At 44.7% G+C, this 19,107-nt stretch overlaps 1 protein-coding gene and 1 pseudogene across 1 annotated transcript; both read left to right on the forward strand.

Moving 5' to 3' along the window:
- The first annotated feature begins 603 nt into the window (after positions 1 to 603).
- Positions 604 to 3,445, forward strand: LOC132765723 (zinc finger protein 850-like; annotated as a pseudogene).
- Positions 3,446 to 14,561: 11,116 nt separating this feature from the next.
- On the forward strand, positions 14,562 to 16,373 carry LOC137096290 (zinc finger protein 420-like). Its single transcript, XM_067465373.1, has 2 exons — positions 14,562 to 15,907; positions 15,990 to 16,373. The coding sequence occupies exons 1-2, from the start codon at positions 14,562 to 14,564 to the stop codon at positions 16,147 to 16,149; spliced, it is 1,506 nt and encodes a 501-aa protein (XP_067321474.1). The 3' UTR covers positions 16,150 to 16,373.
- Positions 16,374 to 19,107: the final 2,734 nt, after the last annotated feature.

Below are 19,107 nucleotides of genomic sequence, written 5' to 3' on the forward strand. Positions count from 1 at the left end.
GACCTGGCCCTCTGTTTAAAAAGTTTGAAGACCCCTGCCCTAAACGGTTCTGGCCCTACTTACCTCTCCGAATGCATCTCCTCCTATGAACCGGTTAGGACACTAAGATCATCTGGGGAGGCCCTGCTCTCCATCCCGCCTGCATCACAAGTGTGCTTGGCGGGGACGAGAGACAGGGCCTTCTCAGTGGTGGCCCCTCGGCTGTGGAACGCCCTGCCTGCAGATATCAGATCAGCCCCCTCCCTGCTGGCGTTTCGGAGGAAAGTGAAGACCTGGCTGTTCGAACAAGCATTTGATTAAACAGTGTAATTGAATGTAGAAATACGGAATAATGGATGACGAGACTGGATTCTGATTTTACTGTTGAGACGCTAATGATTGTTATACGGATGTTTAATTATTTATGTTACAATTGTTTTTAATTGCCCTATACTTGTCTCGTGATGTTTTGTATTGATGTTGTTCACCGCTTTGTGTCGCCTGAGGGCTGAGAAAAGCGCTATATAAATAAAGTAAATGAATAAATAAATATTGAAGTCCAACTGAAATCTTTCTGCGCTCAACCACTGTTTAGATGTTGCCTTTTTTTTGTCCAACAGATACCCACTGAATAAATCTTCTGAAGAAAACTCTGTGACGCTTCTCCTAGAGTTCGCAGTATTTCCAAAAGGACTTCAAGGCACACAGCTATAAAAGCAACAAGGAAATAGACAGGCCAAAAAAAACCACAAGCCATCATCCTGTAGAATCAAAGGAGAAGAACAATCTTGCGATGTAAAGATAGCGGTTTAGAAAAAAGGACAACAGAAGACTGGGAACCAGAAATGTTGTGTTCTTTGAGTTGTTCATATTTGTGAAATTCTCACTTAATATCCAAATTCTGACTTAATATCCAGATCCCATTCATTTTGCAGTAGTATGGAACATGCAAAGAGCTTACGTCTGAAAACTATTCTTCCTATACATCAAGTCACACAGAGGAGAAGCCATATGAATGCATGGAATGTGGAATGAACTTCTCTGCCAGTAGAAGTCTGCGTTCCCATCAAAGAACCCACACAGGAGAGAAACCACATAAATGCATAGAATGTGGAAAGAGCTTTAAATATGTTGGCAAGCTGAATTACCATCTAAAGACCCACATAGGGGAGAAACCACATAAATGCATGGAATGTGGGAAGAGCTACACTCGGAGTGACAAGCTCCGTGACCACCAAAAGACTCACACAGGGGAGAAGCCACATACTTGTAAGGAATGTGGGAAGAGCTTCTCTCAGAGTAACAACCTGCGTACTCATCAAAGGACGCACACAGGAGAGAAGTCATACAAATGCATAGAATGTGGAAAGAGCTTCCGTATCAATGAACGATTGCGTTCCCATCTAAGGACCCACACAGGGGAGAAACCACATAAATGCATGGAATGTGGGAAGAGCTTCACTCGGAGTGACCATTTGCATGACCATCGAAAGACCCACACAGGGGAGAAGCCATATGCATGTAAGGAATGTGGGAAGAGCTTCTCTCAGAGTGGCAACCTGCGTACTCATCAAAGGATCCACACAGGAGAGAAGCCATACAAATACATAGAATGTGGGAAGAGCTTTAGTGGCAGAGCACACTTGCATTCCCATGGAAGGACCCACACAGGAGAGAAGCCATACAAATGCATAGAATGTGGAAAGAGCTTCAGTGAGAGAGGACACCTGCGTATTCATCAAAGGACCCACACAGGAGAAAAGTCATTCAAATGTATAGAATGTGGAAAGAGCTTCGGTCACAGTGGAAGTTTGCGTTCCCATCAAAATTCCCACACAGGAGAAAAGCCATACAAATGTATGGAATGTGGAAAGAGTTTCACTCGGTGTGACAAGCTCCATGACCATCAAAAGACCCACACAGGGGAGAAGCCATACAAATGCATGGAATGTGGTAAGAGCTTCACTCGGAGTGACATGTTACATGACCTTCAAAAGACCCACACAGGGGAGAAGCCACATGCATGTAAGGAATGTGGGAAGAGCTTCTCTCGGAGTAACAACCTGCGTACTCATCAAAGGACGCACACAGGAGTGAAGTCATACAAATGCATAGAATGTGGAAAGAGCTTCTGTGTCAATGAACGATTGTGTTCCCATCTAAGGACCCACACAGAGGAGAAACCACATAAATGCATGGAATGTGGGAAGAGCTTCACTCGGAGTGACCATTTGCATGACCATCAAAAGACCCACACAGGGGAGAAGCCATATGCATGTAAGGAATGTGGGAAGAGCTTCTCTCAGAGTGGCAACCTGCGTACTCATCAAAGGACCCACACAGGAGAGAAGCCATACAAATGCATAGAATGTGGGAAGAGCTTCTCTCAGAGTGGCAACCTGCGTACTCATCAAAGGACCCACACAGGAGAGAAGCCATACAAATGCATAGAATGTGGGAAGAGCTTTAGTGACAGAGCACACTTGCATTCCCATGGAAGGACCCACACAGGAGAGAAGCCCTACAAATGCATAGAATGTGGAAAGAGCTTCAGTGAGAGAGGACACCTGCGTATTCATCAAAGGACCCACACAGGAGAAAAGTCATTCAAATGTATAGAATGTGGAAAGAGCTTCGGTCACAGTGGAAGTTTGCGTTCCCATCAAAATTCCCACACAGGAGAAAAGCCATACAAATGTATGGAATGTGGAAAGAGTTTCACTCGGAGTGACAAGCTGCATGACCATCAAAAGACCCACACAGGGGAGAAGCCATACAAATGCATGGAATGTGGTAAGAGCTTCACTCGGAGTGACAAGCTGCATGACCATCAAAAGACCCACACAGGGGAGAAGCCACATGCATGTAAGGAATGTGGGAAGAGCTTCTCTCGGAGTGACAACCTGCATACTCATCAAAAGAGATGCCATATAAATGCATAGAACGTGGAAAAAGTTTCAGTGTGAAAGTACACTTGCATTCCCATGAAAGGACCCACACAGGAGAAAAGCCACATAAATGTATGGAATGTGGGAAGAGCTTCCATGACAATAGCACTCTCTGTTCCACAAAGGAGAACAACAATACTTAGGCGATCCCTTGTAATCCGAGGATGATGGTCCTCATGAACATTGTCAAAATCCCCATGAGTAAAAAATAAACCATTCTTTTCAACCAACTGTGTTGCAACCCCATTCTTCTTGCACACAATTTGATTGCTTTCACTATTGAAAAGCACATCAAAACCCTGTTTTGCTTTCACTATTGATGGTCCTCCAAGTGTAGTATCCTGGGGGTGGGTCCGTAGATGACTGTGGAGCCCTATTCTTGATCCGCATCTTCTCCTACAGTGAGGGCATCAGTTTCCAGGTGGAAGGCGGTCCCGGTCAGGGTTGGCTTGACGTGCCTTCCTCTTGGAAAATTTCTCTCTTTTGCCCTCCATTTGTGCCTCTTCAAATTCTGGAGCACTGCTGGTCACAGCTGACCTCGAAGCTGGAGCGCTTAAGGGCAAGGGCTTCCCAGTTCTCAGTGTCTATGCCAGAGTTTTAAAGGTTGGCTTTGAGCCCATCTTTAAATCTCTTTTCCTGTCCTCCAACATTCTGTTTTCCATTCTTGAGTCGGAATAGAGCAACTGCTTTGGGAGACGGTGATCGGGCATCCGGACCACATGGCCAGTTCAGCGGAGTTGATGTTGGAGGACCATCGCTTCAATGCTGGTGATCTTTGCTTCTTCCAGCTTGTCTTCTCAAGAGATTTTCAGGATTTTCTGGAGGCAGTACTGATGAAATCGTTCCAGGTGTTACATGTGACATCTGTAGACTGTCCACGTCTCGCAGGCGTATAGCAGGATTGGGAGGACCATAGCTTTATAAACAAGCACCTTGGTATCCCTACAGATGTCCCGGTCCTCAAACACTCTCTGTTTCATTTGGAAAAATGCTGCACTCACAGAGCTCAGGCGGTGTTAAATTTCAGTATCATTGTTGACTTTTGTATAGAATGTGGCAAGAGCTTCACTACTAGGATATCACGCACCAGACATCAAATTGCTCACATGGGTGAGAAGCCTTAGAAATGCACAGAGTTTGGAAGGAACTTCACTAGTAGCAGAGTCTGTTGCGATATGTCCTTGCAGGACTAAGTATGTGTGTGAAGAAAAACTTTATGAGTGGTAATTATCTTGTTCAGCTGGCTAAGTAGGTCAACCACAATCTTGTACCACACCCAAGGGGCTATAACTGTTTGAATTTCTTTGAATACATTCTAGAGTTCTGGTTCACCAGCATGGAGTTCCAGCAGGAGATGCTGAAGGAGAGATACTGAGGGAGAGCCTTTCCTCGGAGGAGACGTAGTTCTTCAAACTACAAGAGAGGAAATTCCATCTGAACATGAGAAAGAACTTCCTGACTGTGAGAGCTGTTCAGCAGTGGAACTCTCTGCCTCGGAGTATGGTGGGGGCTCCTTCTTTGGAAGCTTTTAAACAGAGGCTGGATGGCTATCTGTCAGGGGTGATTTGAATGCAATATTCCTGCTTCTTGGCAGGGGGTTGGACTGGATGGCCCATGAGGTCTCTTCCAACTCTTTGATTCTATGAGACTTATGGACAAAGGCTTGGCTCTGGGGAGCAGTTTGGAGAACCTACTCTGAGGAGACTGGTATAATAGCATTTACTTCAGGTTTATTTTGAACTCTCATTTGCTGTAAGATGCCTTATTTTATGTTTCTTACAAAGACTGTGTAAATATGTTGCACTGCTGATATTTTGTATGCAACTTTTTTTCTGTTTACTTTTACTACTGGTCTGTGCGTCTTGCGTTTGGACTTTGGGCGCTGGGACGTCTGGCTAAAACACGCACTGCGTAACAGTCTGCACTATATATTAAGGAATATATAGTGTTGGTTTGACTAAAGCTTTGTTTTGTGGATTTTTTTTTGCGTTCATAATTTTCAAAAAGTTATATTATAATTTGTTTTTAAAACAGAACTCACGTGGTGCAGAACCCATAGAAATGTATCATATATTTTCCTTTTTTTTAGTAGATTAGCTTTTCAGGGTTACTTCTTGGGAGGAGAGCAATGTCCAGTCTCAATAAAATAGTAAAGAGTAGAGACATCAGACTGGCAACAAAGATCCGCCTAGTCAAAGCCATGGTATTCCCTGTAGTCACCTACGGATGTGAGAGCTCGACCTTAGGGAAGGCTGAGCGAAGGAAGATCGATGCTTTTGAGCTGTGGTGCTGGAGGAAAGTTCTGAGAGTGCCTTGGACTGCGAGAAGATCCAACCAGTCCATCCTCCAGGAAATAAAGCCCGGCTGCTCATTGGAGGGAAGGATACTAGAGACAAAGCTGAAGTACTTTGGCCACATCATGAGGAGACAGCAAAACCTAGAGAAGACAATGATGCTGGGGAAAGTGGAAGGCAAAAGGAAGAGGGGCCGACCAAGGGCAAGATGGATGGATGGCATCCTTGAAGTGACTGGACTGACCTTGAAGGAGCTGGGGGTGGTGACGGCCGACAGGGAGCTCTGGCGTGGGCTGGTCCATGAGGTCACGAAGAGTCGGAGACGACTGAACGAACGAACAACAAAGCTTTTCAGGATCCTTTAAATATCATTGGGGAGTCTCTTATTTTTGTCACTAACTCCCCTGTATTTCTTTTCTTGTTATTCCTGCATCTCTGTAGTAATGACATGTAAAAAAACCTCAATGTTTTGATTTTCTTAGCTTCTTTTAGGAAATTAATAAAAGGCTGCTACTCTTCTTTAAATGTGTATAATAAAGGTGTTATTTTTTTAAATAAAAAAAAACTCATAAAATAATTAGTCCACTCAGAAAACATGGGATACAAGCAGAAAGGACTCTAGCAAGTTCTCTGACCTACAAGAAGCACTGCCAGAATATCAAGCAAAAAGTGGGTGCTAGAAACAATATCAGGCGAAAGCTGACTGGCACAACATAGGGATCACAACAAGAGACAGTGAAGACCATGCCCTTGCGTTTTGCTACTCTGCTGCTGAGTACGCATGCCCAGTGTGGAACCCATCTCACCACACTAAAACAGTGGATGTGACTCTTAATGAAACATGCCGGATTATCATGAGGTGTCTGTGCCTTACACCACTGGAGAAAGTACACTGTTTAGCTGGTATTGCACCACCTGACATCCACCAGGAAGTAGCGGCCAGCAATGAAAGGACCAAGGCATTGACATCTCCGGCCCATCCTCTGTTCGGATATCAGCCAGCACGCCAATGCCTTACATCATGAAATAGTTTTCTAAAATCTACAGAGACACTCGCTGGAACACCTCAGCAAGCGAGAGTCCAAAAGTGGCAGGCTAAAACCCAGAACTTCAATCAATGGCTGATACCAAGTGAAAGACTCCCTCCTGGCCACACAGAAGGTCGGGTGACTTGGAAGGCGCTGAACAGACGGTGCTCTGGCACCACGAGATGCAGAGCCAACCTTAAGAAATGGGGCCACAAAGTGGAATCCTCAACATGCGAGTGCGGAGAGGAGCAAACCACTGATCACCTGCTGCAATGCAACCTTAACTCTGCCACATGCACAATGGAGGACCTCCTTGCGGCAACACCAGAGGCACTCCAAGTGGCCAGCTTCTGGTCAAGGGACATTTAGTATAGTACCAAGTTTTTTTAACTTTGTGTTTTTTAAGTAAATGCAATACAACTGTTTGGTTCACCCCTGATGCAATAAATAAAATCTAGCAGCAACAGATTCATATTTGATATTTTAAAGAATGCTGTTCATGCGCTGTAGAAACTGCAGTTGTTCAAGGCCTGTAGATCTAACATGGCACAAACTCAGGGCCTGAAACACATGGCTCCCCTTCCGTTGTGCTCCTACCTGGAAGTCCAGCTTTGCTTCCCATCGGAAGGTCCAGGTAGGTTCCTGGCTGGACAGAGGAGGAGGTTTCGGGAACTGGAGAGGGCAAGGCCAGATTGGCTCTGTTGGAACCCCATGGGAAGATTTGGGCTTGTTTGCATTCTGCAAGTACGATGTAAAAACATGGGCACAGTTTCACTTCTGCTGTCATCCAACAACCACAAAAACAACAATCCCACACACACTAATTTGGCAGGGACAGGTCTTGACATGAAGGACAAGCGTGCCAATGGATTAGAGCAGTGTTTCTCAACCTTCCTAATGCTGTAACCCTTTAATACAGTTCCTCATGTTGTGGTGAGCCCTAATCATAAAATTGCTACTTTGTTGCTACTTCATGATGTAGTTTTGCTACTGTTATGAATCATCGTGTACATACAGGATGTATTTTCATTCACTGGACCAAATTTGGCACAAATACCCTATATGCCCAAATTTGAATACTGGTGGGGTTGAGGGGGAGGGGGTTTCATTTGAGAGTTGTAGTTCACCTACAATCAAAGAGCATTCTGAACTCCACCAAGAATGGAATTGAACCAAACTTTGCACACACAACTCCCATGACAATCAGAAAATACTGGAAGGGTTTGGTGGGCATTGACCTTGAGTTTGGGACTTGTAGTTCACCTACATCTAGAGAGAATTGTGGACTCGGACAACAATGGATCTTGACCAAACTTGGCACGAATACTCTATATGCCTAAACATGACCCCTGGTGGAGTTTGGGAGTTGTAGACCAAACTTGGCACAAATACTCAATATGCCTAAAGTGAACCCTGGTGGAGTTTGGGGGAAATAGGCCTTGATATTTGGGAGTTGTAGTTGCCGGGATTTATAGTTGCTACTTCCTGACTGTAATTTTGGTACTGTGGTCTCAAACAATGATGGATCTGGACCAAACTTGGCATGAATACTCAATATGCCTAAACGTGAACCCTGGTGGAGTTTGGGAAAAATAGGCCTTGATATTTGGGAGTTGTAATTGCTGGGATTTATAGTTCACCTACAATCAAAGAGCATTCCGAATCCCACAGTCAATGGAATTGAACCAAACTTGGCACACAGAACTCCCATGACTAACAGAAAATACTGGGAAGGTTTAGTGGGCATTGACGTTGAATTTGGGAGTTGTAGTTCACCCACATCCAGAGAGCCCTGTGGACTCAAACAATGATGGATCTAGACCAAACTTGACATGAATACTCAATATGCTCAAATATGAACACAGATGGTGTTTGGGGGAAATAGACCTTGACATTTGGGAGTTGTAGTTGCCGGGATTTATAGTTCACCTGCAATCAAGGAGCAAACTGAACCTCACCAACGATAGAATTGAGCCACACAGAATCCCCATGACCAGCAGACAATACTGTGCTTTCTGATGGTCTTTGGAGACCCCTCAGACACCCCCCCTTATAACCCCTTCCTAGGGGTCCCAACCCCCAGGTTGAGAAACACTGGAGGAAAGAAAGGCAAGAAGAAGGAAGGAGGGAGGGAGGAGAAGGCTGGAGCTAGAAACTGTGTTGCAAACTAAAAAATAAATAGTCATCTTGTTTCAGCAAACTATTTCAGACTTATAATATGCTTTATTATGCAAAATGAAGAAACCAAAAAGAAATGGAGAAAAAAATAAAGAATCACCAGCTGAAATGGGGAGAGATTTCTTTCTTTCTTTCTGTGGCCCCTCTTCCCTTTGCAAAGCTGTTAATGGGGTGTGTGTGTGGGGAGGGGGCTTTTACCTTTGACCTCATTTCCGGAGGAGGGTCCAGGATCTCTCTTGGCGGGGAAAAAGGAGAGAGGAGCAGGAGGTGGAGGAGGAAAAAGGTGAGGAGCAAGGTAAGTCTGGAGCAGAGTTTGGGCCCCAAGGAGGCTTCTCTTTGGGGAAGGAAAGGGAAGAGAAGAGTCCCCTCTTTTGGGGGACTTTTTGGGGTCTCTTCCAATTCTGTTTTCTATGATTCTATGGAAGGAGGGAGCCTTGGTGGGAAGCAGAGAGATGCCCCATAGCTGGAACAGGGAGGGGAGGAGGCAATGGGGAAGGAATGGAGGGAAAGGGTTAGGGGCCCTTCCTTGTGCTTTTTGGGGAGTGGAAGAAAAGGAATAGGAGGAGGATCCCCCTCTTTTGTCCTTTTGCCTTCCCCTCTTTGGAGAGCCTTCCTTTCCAGGCATCCTGACCCATCTTCTGTAGGCAAATCCTCTTCCTCCCATGATTTCCTCCCCAAGCTTTTGGGGAAAGGAAGTGGAGAAGATCTGCCCCGTGTGAAAAAGATCTTGGAGTCCTCGTGGACAACAAGTTAAACATGAGCCAACAATGTGATGTGGCTGCAAAAAAAGCCAATGGGATTTTGGCCTGCATCAATAGGAGCCTAGTGTCTAGATCTAGGGAAGTCATGCTACCCCTCTATTCTGCTTTGGTTAGACCACATCTGGAATATTGTGTCCAATTCTGGGCACCACAATTCAAGAGAGATATTGACAAGCTGGAATGTGTCCAGAGGAGGGTGACTAAAATGATCAAGGGTCTGGAGAACAAGCCCTATGAGGAGCGGCTTAAGGAGCTGGGCATGTTTAGCCTGAAGAAGAGAAGGCTGAGAGGAGATATGATAGCCATGTATAAATATGTGAGAGGAAGCCACAGGGAGGAGGGAGCAAGCTTGTTTTCTGCTTCCTTGGAGACTAGGACGCGGAACAATGGCTTCAAACTACAAGAGAGGAGATTCCATCTGAACATTAGGAAGAACTTCCTGACTGTGAGAGCCGTTCAGCAGTGGAACTCTCTGCCCCGGAGTGTGGTGGAGGCTCCTTCTTTAGAAGCTTTTAAACAGAGGCCGGATGGCCATCTGTCAGGGGTGATTTGAATGCAATATTCCTGCTTCTTGGCAGAATGGGGTTGGACTGGATGGCCCATGAGGTCTCTTCCAACTCTTTGATTCTATGATTCCAAAGGGTCAGTTATTATTATTATTATTATTATTATCATCATCCAACTTTATTTGTACCCCGCTAGCATCTCCCGAAGGACTCAATGCGGCTTACAAAGGCCAAGGCCTCAACATAACAACAACAAACAATAACAATGCAAGCAAATTAAAAACATAAGCAATAAAACAACAAAACATTACACTATTACACAATTAAAACAGGGCCGGGCCAATGATGGGTACAGGTTAAAAGTGCTGGGTGTGTGAGGTGGTATGTTGGAGTTCTGGGCAAGTGCAATGTGCAGAGAGTCTTAAACTCTAATAAAGTGCTTCTGGGACAGGGTGCTGGAGGTTATCCTATTCTGGGAAGGCACATCGGAATAACCAAGTCTTCAAGTTCTTCCTAAAGACTGCCAACGTGGGTGCTAGTCTAATGTCTTTGGGGAGGGTGTTCCAAAGTCGGGGGGCAACCACAGAGAAGGCCCTGTCCCTCGTCCCCACCAAACGCGCCTGCGATGCAGGTGGGATCGCAAGCAGGGCCTCTCCAGATGAACGCAGTGAGCGCGTGGGTTCGTAGATGGAGATGTGGTCACGCAGGTAGGCAGGTCCCAAACCGTTTAGGGCTTTGTAGGTAAGCACCTGCACCTTGAATTGGGCTTGGTAGGTAAATGGCAGCCAATGGAGCTCCTTAAACAGGAGGGTTGATCTCTCTCTGTAAGGAGCACCAGTTAACATCCTGGCCGCCACTTGTTGAACCAGTTGGAATTTCCGAGCCGTTTTCAAGGGCAGCCCCACGTAGAGTGCATTACAGTAATCCAATCGAGAGGTGACCAAGGCATGGACCACCCCGGCCAAATCCACCTTTGCGAGTTAGGGGTCTGCAGGAAGACAAAGACACAAGTTTACACAGAGCTTTGGGATTTTATGGATTTATTTCATAGATCATAGAATCATTGAGTTGGAAGAGACCTCATGAGCCAGCCAGTCCAACTCCATTCTGCCAAGAAGCAGCAGGAAAATCACATTCAAAGCACCCCCAACAGATAGCCATCCAGACTCTTTTTAAAAGCCTCCAAAGGAGTACCTTACATGTCTTTACACTAGAACAGTGTTTCTCAACCGGTGGGTCGGGACCCCTGTGAGGGTCGTGAGGGGGTGTCAGAGGGGTCGTCAATGACCATCAGAAAACACAGTATTTTCTATTGGTCCTGGGGGTTCTGTTGTGGAAACTTTGGCCCAATTCTATCGTTGATGGGATTCAGAATGCTCTTTGATTGTAGGTGAACTATAAATCCCAGCAACTACAACTCCCAAATGTCAAGGTCTATTTCCCCCCAAACTCCACCAGAATTCACATTTGGGCATATTGAGTATTCATGCCAAGTTTGGTCCAGATCCATCATAGTTTGAGTCCACAGTGCCAAAATTACAGTCAGGAAGTAGCAACTATAAATCCCAGCAACTACAACGCCCAAATGTCAAGGTCTATTTTCCCCAAACTCCACCATAATTCACATTTGGGCATATTGAGTTTTCATGCCAAGTTTGGTCCAGATCCATCATAGTTTGAGTCCACAGTGCTCTCTGGATGTATGTGAACTACAATTCCCAAACTCAAGCTCAATGCCCACCAAACCCTTCCAGTATTTCCTGTTGGTTTTGTATGCCAAATTTGGTTCATTTCCATCATTGGTGGAGTTCAGAATGCTCTTTGATTGTAAGTGAACTATAAATCCCAGCAACTACAACTCCTAAATGACAAAATCAAACCCACCCCCAGTACTAAAATTTGGGTGTATCGGTATTTGTGCTAAATTTGGTCCAGTGAATGGAAATACATCCATCCTGCCTATCAGATATTTACATTATGATTCAGAACAGTAGCAAAATTACAGTTATGAAGTGGCAACAAAAATAATGTGATGGTTGGAGGTCACCACAATATGAGGAACTGTATTAAGGGGTCGCGGCATTAGGAAGGTTAAGAAACACTGATCTAGAGAATAGAAGGCGGAACAATGGCTTCAACCCCATTCTGCCAAGAAGCAGGAAAATCGCATTCAACAGATGGCCATCCAGCCTCTGTTTCAAAGCCTCCAAAGAAGGGGCTTTATACTAGAGACTAGGACACAGAACAATGGCTTCAAACTACAGGAAAGGAGATTCCACCTGAACATGAAGAAGAAGAACTTCCTGACTGTGAGAGCTGTTCAGCAGTGGAACTCTCTGCCCTTGAGTGTGGTAGAGGCTCCTTCTTTGGAGGCTTCTAAACAGGCTGGATGACTATCGCTGGATGCGATTTTCCTGCTTCTTTGCAGGGGGTTGGACGGGATGGCCCACCAGGTCTCTTCCAACTCTATGATTCTAAGGAGCCTCAACCACACTCCAGGGCAGAGAGTTCCTCTGCTGAACAGCTCTTACAGTTAGGAAGTTCTTCCTCGTGTTCAAGTGGAATCTCCTTTCCTGTAGTTTGAGGCCATTGTTCCACATCCCATTCTCCAAGACAGCAGAAAACAAGCTTACTCCCTCCTTCCTATGACCTCCTCACACATATTTATACATGGCCCTCATCATGTCTCCGCTCGGCCTTTTCTTCTTCAGGCTAAACATGCCCAGCTCTTTAAGCCACTCCTCATAGGGCTTGTTCTCGAGACTCTTGATCATTTTAGTTGCCCTCCTCTGGACACATTCCAGCTTGTCAATATCTCCCTTCAATTGTGGTGCCCGGAATTGGACACAGTGTGATTCCAGGTGTGTTCTGACCGAGGCAGAATACAGGGGAAGCATGACGCTATACTTCTATTGATGCAGGCCAAATTCCATTGGCTTTTTTTTTGCTGCCACATGATATTATTGGCTCATGTTTAACTTGTAGTACACACTGGGCAGCATGGATAACAATATGAGCTCTTGAGGAAGAGAGCTACCAGCTCTGGATACCACAGTTGAAAGGAGATGTTAACAAGCTGGAATGTGTCTGGAGGGGAGCGACTCAAATGATAAGGGTCTGGAGAGCAAGCCCTATGATGAGTGGCTTAAAGAGCTGGGCATGTTTACCCTGTAGAAGAGAAGGCTGAGAGGAGACAAGATGAGGACCATGTATTAATATATGAGGGGAAGTCAGGGAGGAGGGAGCAAGCTTGTTTTTTTGCTGCCCTGGAGACTAGGACGCAGAACAATGGCTTCAAACTACAAGAAAGGAGATTCCATCTGAAAATGAGGAAGAACTTCCTAACTGTGAGAGCTGTTCAGCAGTGGAACTCTCTGCCCCAGAGTGTGGTGGAGGCTCCTTCTTTGGGAGGTTTTAAACAGAGGCTGGTTGGCCATCTGTCAGGGGTGCTTTAAATGCAATTTTCCTGCTTCTTGGCAGAATAGGGTTGGACTGTATGGCCCATGAGGTCTTTTCCAACTCTATGATTATATGATGCCATCATTTGCAGTGTGGCTTATTTTAGAAACATGGGATCGGGATCACACTGCAGGAGTGAAAAGGATTTAGGGCATATTTTCTGATTCATGAGAAATCCACACATGTAAATTGATCCTTTTTCTTCCAAAGTTGATCACATAGTGTGGTGTCCACTCATGATCAGGGATGCGATATTACTAAGGAGGGAATATAGAAAAGAAATGTTTTTGCAACCTTTCTGTGTTAGCAGTATTTCAAGCCGCCTTCCTTTACAAAGGCGAATAAGACTGTTAATACAAAATGGAGTGCAAAATGTTATAAGCACAATCTTGGGCCATTGTTCCATTTGTAGTTAACTAGAGCAGTGGTTCTCAACCTGGGGTCCCCAGATGTTTTTGGCCTACAACTCCCAGAAATCCCAGCCAGTTAATCAGATGTTATTATTTCTGGGAGTTGAAGGCCAAAAACATCTGGGGACCCCAGGTTGAGAACCACTGGACTAGAGATTCTTTTGAATAGGTGTAAAAGATTTGTTACCATGTAATGCGATCTTCTCAGTTGAATTAGTGGAGCCCCCGGTTAAACCCTTGTGTCAGCAGGACTGAAGACTGACAGGTCAGAGATTCGAATCCAAGAAGAGCACGGTTGAGCTCCCTCTGTCAGCTCCAGCTCCCCATGCGGGAACATGAGAGAAGCCTCCCACAAGGATGTTAAAACATCAAAACATCCTGGTACCCCCTGGGCAACATCCTTGCAGACGGCCAATTATCTCACACCAGAAGTGACTTGCAGTTTCCTAAGTCACTCCTGACACAATAAATATATATAGTTGAATTAGTCTTCCTTCTCTCTTCTCCTGGCCTTGCCACAGCTCTGATTCATTTATTTTGATGCCTAATTGAGATCTTTCTGTGCTTAGCTATCTAGAATTTGCCTTTTTTTATCAAGCAGGTAGCCTTTGAACAAATCTTATGAAGACAACCCTCTGACAGCCTTTCCAAAACGACACAGCAGTGACAAAAACAAGATAATAGGAGAAGGGGGAAATTAAACCACATGCCTATGGAATGAACGTGGAGAAACATGATTGTACTGTAAAGGGAGAGTGAAAAATCTGCCTTTATATTTCAAATCATAAAACCAGATTGCAGTATACAATACAATCATATTCTGCTGTTTGGAACGTGCAGAGAGCTTCAATCTGAAACATCCCCAAAGAACACAAAGAGAGGATGAACTACATAACTGCATAAGATTTGGAAAGTGCTTCTCTGAGACTGGAATTGTGCATTCCCATCAAAATAACCACACAAAGGACAAACCATTGAAAAGAGCTCTCACAAGGGAGATGCTGTATAAATGCAAGGAATGTGGAAAGAGTTTCAATCAGAAAGGACATCTGCGTGTCCATCAAAGAATCCACACAGGGGAGAAGCCATATACATGCAAGGAATGTGGAAAGAGTTTTAATACTAATGGGCACCTGCGTGACCATCAAAGAACCCACACAGGGGAGAAGCCATATACATGTATGGAATGTGGGAAAAGCTTCAGTGGGCATGGGCATCTGCGTTCCCATCAAAGAACTCATACAGGAGAGAAGCCATACAAATGCATAGAATGTGAAAAGTGCTTCTCTCGTAGTGACACGTTACATGTACATCTGAGGTCCCACACAGGAGAGAAGCCTTACAAGTGTGTGGAATGTGGAAAGAGTTTCTCTGACAGTGGAAGTCTGCACTCCCATCAAAGGGTCCACACAGGGGAGAAGCCATTTAAATGCATGGAATGTGGCTTGAGCTTCAGTCGGGGTAGATATCTGCATTCTCATCAAAGGGCTCACACAGAGGAGAAGCCATATGAATGCATGGATTGTGGAAAGAAATTCTCTTGGAGTAAAAGTCTGCATTCCCATCAAAGAATCCACACAGGGGAGATGCCATATAAATGCCTAGAATGTGGAAAGAGTTTTCGTTCGAGTAGACATATGCATACCCATCAAAGGACCCACTCAGGGGAGAAGCCATATAAATGCCTAGAATGTGGGAAAAGCTTCAATGAGAGTGGACACTTGCGTTCCCATGGAAGGACCCATACAGGGGAGAAACCATATAAATGCCTGGAATGTGGAAAGAGCTTTAGTCGGGGTGACACGCTGCATTCCCATGAAAGGATTCACACAGGAGAGACACCATATAAGTGCATGAAATGTGAAAAGAGCTTCAGCCAGAGTTACCAGCTGCGTTCCCATGAAGGGATCCACACAGAGGATAAGCTGTATAAATGCATGGAATGTGGAAAGTGCTGCAGCCAGAATGGAGAGCATTCTTGCTGTCAAATGACCTATGCAGAGCAGAAGCCATATAAATGCATGGAATGTGGAAAGAACTTTAGCCAGAATGGATCTCTGCATTCCCATCAAAGGTCTTATACATGGGAGAAGCCATATATATGCATGGAATGTGGAAAGAGCTTCCCTAATGCTTGGTCATGCACTAGGCATCAAAAATCACACACAGGGGAAAAGCCATATAAATGCATAGAATGTGGAAAGAGCTTCCATGATGGTCGATCATACACTAGACATCAAAGAACTCACACTGGGGAGAAACCATATAAATGCATGGAGTGTGGGAAAAACTTCAGTCGGAATGACCATCTGCTTTCCCATCAAAGGACCCATACAGGGGAAAAGCCATATAAATGCATGGAATGTGGAAAGAACTTCAGTCGGCGTGACTATCTGCATTCCCATCAAAGGACCCATACAGGGGAGAAACATTAATTTACAGAATGTGGAAGGAACATCAGTAATGGTGGAATATGCATTAGACATCAAAGAATACATACAGCAGAAATCCATAAATGCAATGTGGAGACAGTTGCATTTGGAGAGCAGTGTTGTATTCCCTTCAGAGGAGAAGCCATATAAATGAATGGAATGTGGAAGAGTCTAAGTCAAGTATGGGTAAACACAGGCCCGGAGGCCGAATGTAGCCCCTTGGGCTCTTTTCTCAGGCCCTCCTCTCTCTCACTGTCCTATCCTTCCTTCCTTCTCTCTTTCTTCCGTCTCTCCCTCCTTCCTTCCCTTCCACCTTTTGTTCTTCCTTCCTCTCTCCCTCTTTCTTCTTCCTTCCTTTTTCGTCCTTCCTTCTCTTTCTTTCCCCCTTCCCACCCTCCCTCCCTTCCCTTCCATCCATTTGTCCTTCCGTCTCTCTTTTCTCCCTCTCTTTTTCCTTCCTTCCTTTTTGTCTTTCCTTCCCTCTCTTTCTTTTATCCTTCCCTCCCTCACCCTCCCTCCCTCCCATCCATCCATCCATCCTTCCTTCCCTTCCAGCCTTCCTTTCCCTTTTGTCTTTCCTTCCTTCCCTGTCTTCCCTCTTTCACTCTCTCCCTCTTTGTCCTTCGTTCCTTCCCTTTCATCCTTCTCTTCCCTCTTCCCTTCCTTCCTTCTCTTCCACCCTTTCATCCTTCCATCCCTCTTTTCTCCCTCTGTTTTTCCTTCCTTCATTCCTTCCTTCCTATCATTTCACCTTTCATTCCCTTTCTCTTTCTTTTATCCCTTCCTTCTATCCATCTTTCCCTTTCAGCCTTCCTTCCTTGCCTTTTGTCTTTCCTTCCTTCCCTCTGTCATCCCTCCTTCTTTCCCCTTTTCCTCCTTCCTTCCTTCCCTTTAGTCTCTCCTTCTCTTCCCCCTTCTCTCCCTCCCTCCCTTTTCCACCCTTTCAATCTTCCATCCCTCTTTCCCCTCTCTTTTTCCTTCCTTCCTTCCTTCCTTCCTTCCTTCCTTCCTTCCTTCCTTCCACCCATCCATCCATCCTTCCCTTTCACCCTTTCATTATTCCTTCCTTCCCTTTCGTCTTTCCTTCCTTCCCTCTGTCTTCCCTCCTTCCCTCTCTCCCTTTTTCTCCTTTCTTCCCTTCCTTCCTTCTCTTCCACCCTTTTAAATTTCCATCCCGCTTTCCCCCTCTCTTTCTCCTTCCTTCCTTCCTGGCTTCCTTCCTTTTTGTCTTCCCTTCCCTCTCTCTTTTATCCCTCCCTTCCATCCATCCACCCTTTCCTTTCATCCTTCCTTCCTTCCCTTTTGTCATTCCTTCCTCCCCTCTTTCTTCCCTCCTTCCCTCTCTCCCTCTTTCTCCTTCCATCCTTCCTTTTGTCCTTCCTTCCTTTTCTCTTTCCTTCCACTTTCTCTTTCCTTCCTTCCTTCCATCACTGGACAGCCAGCCCTCCTAGCAGGGAGCGCTAGCATGTGGCCCCCACGTTACAAAGTTTACCCATTCCTGATTTAAGTGATGGTAGAACACACACTAGCTATTGAAGAACTCACACAGGATATAAGCCATATACATGTGTGGATTGTGGAAAGGACTTCAATCAGAGTGACCATCTGCATTCCCATCAAAGACCACATACAGGAGAAGTCATTTAATGCTTGGAAATTGACATCTGTCCTGACTCAATAAGAATGACTCACGAAGATTTGTGAATTAGCTAAGGTGGCCAAATTGATGGTGCTGATCAATGAGAAATCTCAGGCTAACTTTAAGAGACACTGAGATTTTAAAAATCTTTTTTACAGCAAAGATGGAGGCAAACTTCAACTATTGGTGCTCTGATTTAGACGAATGTTCTTAAAATAGATATATAGTGATCTTTAAAGGAACCGGACAATAAGAAGTAAGAATCAACAAGCCATGAGTGTGAGGATTGTAGATTAGTTCTAGTAGTTGTATGTTATGAATGTTTTGATATTATGTTACGAATGTGTTTGGTATTATGTGGGGGGGGGGGAGGTTAGATTAGGGTGACTGTCATAGGTATAGTTGTGTTAGTTGCTATATATCATTGTTCCTCAACTTTCCTAATGCCGCAACACCTTAATACAGTTCCACATATTGTGGTGACCCCCAACCATAAAATTATTTTTGTTGCTACTTCACAACTTTATTGTTTTTATATGGTTTACATTACACGTTGATGTTTTTATTATATTTTATGTTGTTGGGGGCATTGTATTTTGCCAATTGTAAACTGCCCTGAGTCGCCTCTGGACTGAGAAAGGCGGTATATAAATATGGTGATAAATTAACAAACTGTAATTTTGCAATTGTTATGAATCGTAATGTAAATATCTGATATACAGGATGTATTTTCATTCAATGGACCAAATTTGGCACAAATACCCGATACACCCAAATTTGAATACTGGTGGGTTTGCGGGGGGGGGGGGGGGTTGATTTTGTCATTTGGGACTTGTACTTGCTGGGATTTATAGTTCACCTAAAATCAAAGAGCATTCTGACCTCCACCAGCAATGGAATTGAACCAAACTTGGCACACAGAACTCCCATGACCAACAGAAAATACTGGAAGGGTTTGGTAGGAATTGACCTTGAGTTTGGGAGTTGTAGTTCACTTACATCCAGAGGCCACTCTGGACTGAAACAATGATGGATCCAGACCAAACATGGCACGAATCCTCAATATGCCCAAATGTGAACACTGGTGGAGTTTGGGGAAAATAGGCCTTGACATTTGGGAGTTGTAGTTGCTGGGATGCATAGTTTACCTACAATCAAAGAGCATTCTGAACCCCACCAATGATAGAATTGGGACAAACCTCCCACACAGAACCTCCCTTCTCTTGGTCTTTGGTGACCCCTTTGGCAACTCCTCACAATCCCCTCCAGGTGTCCCAATACCCATTGAGAAATGCTGCTATATATTATGGAAAATTGTTGTGTTGGTATTGTTTTTGCTTTCTTAATTTTCTTTTTGTATTGCCTTCTGTTTTTCCGTCCTCCTAAATAAAAGTCTATGTAAAAAAAAGAAAAGAGTTTGTGTGATGGTGGAACATGCACTAAACATAACAAAGTTAGAAAGGGCAAGAGGTG

This window comes from Anolis sagrei, chromosome 2 (genome assembly GCF_037176765.1).
Source record: "Anolis sagrei isolate rAnoSag1 chromosome 2, rAnoSag1.mat, whole genome shotgun sequence".
Classification (NCBI taxonomy): domain Eukaryota; kingdom Metazoa; phylum Chordata; class Lepidosauria; order Squamata; family Dactyloidae; genus Anolis; species Anolis sagrei.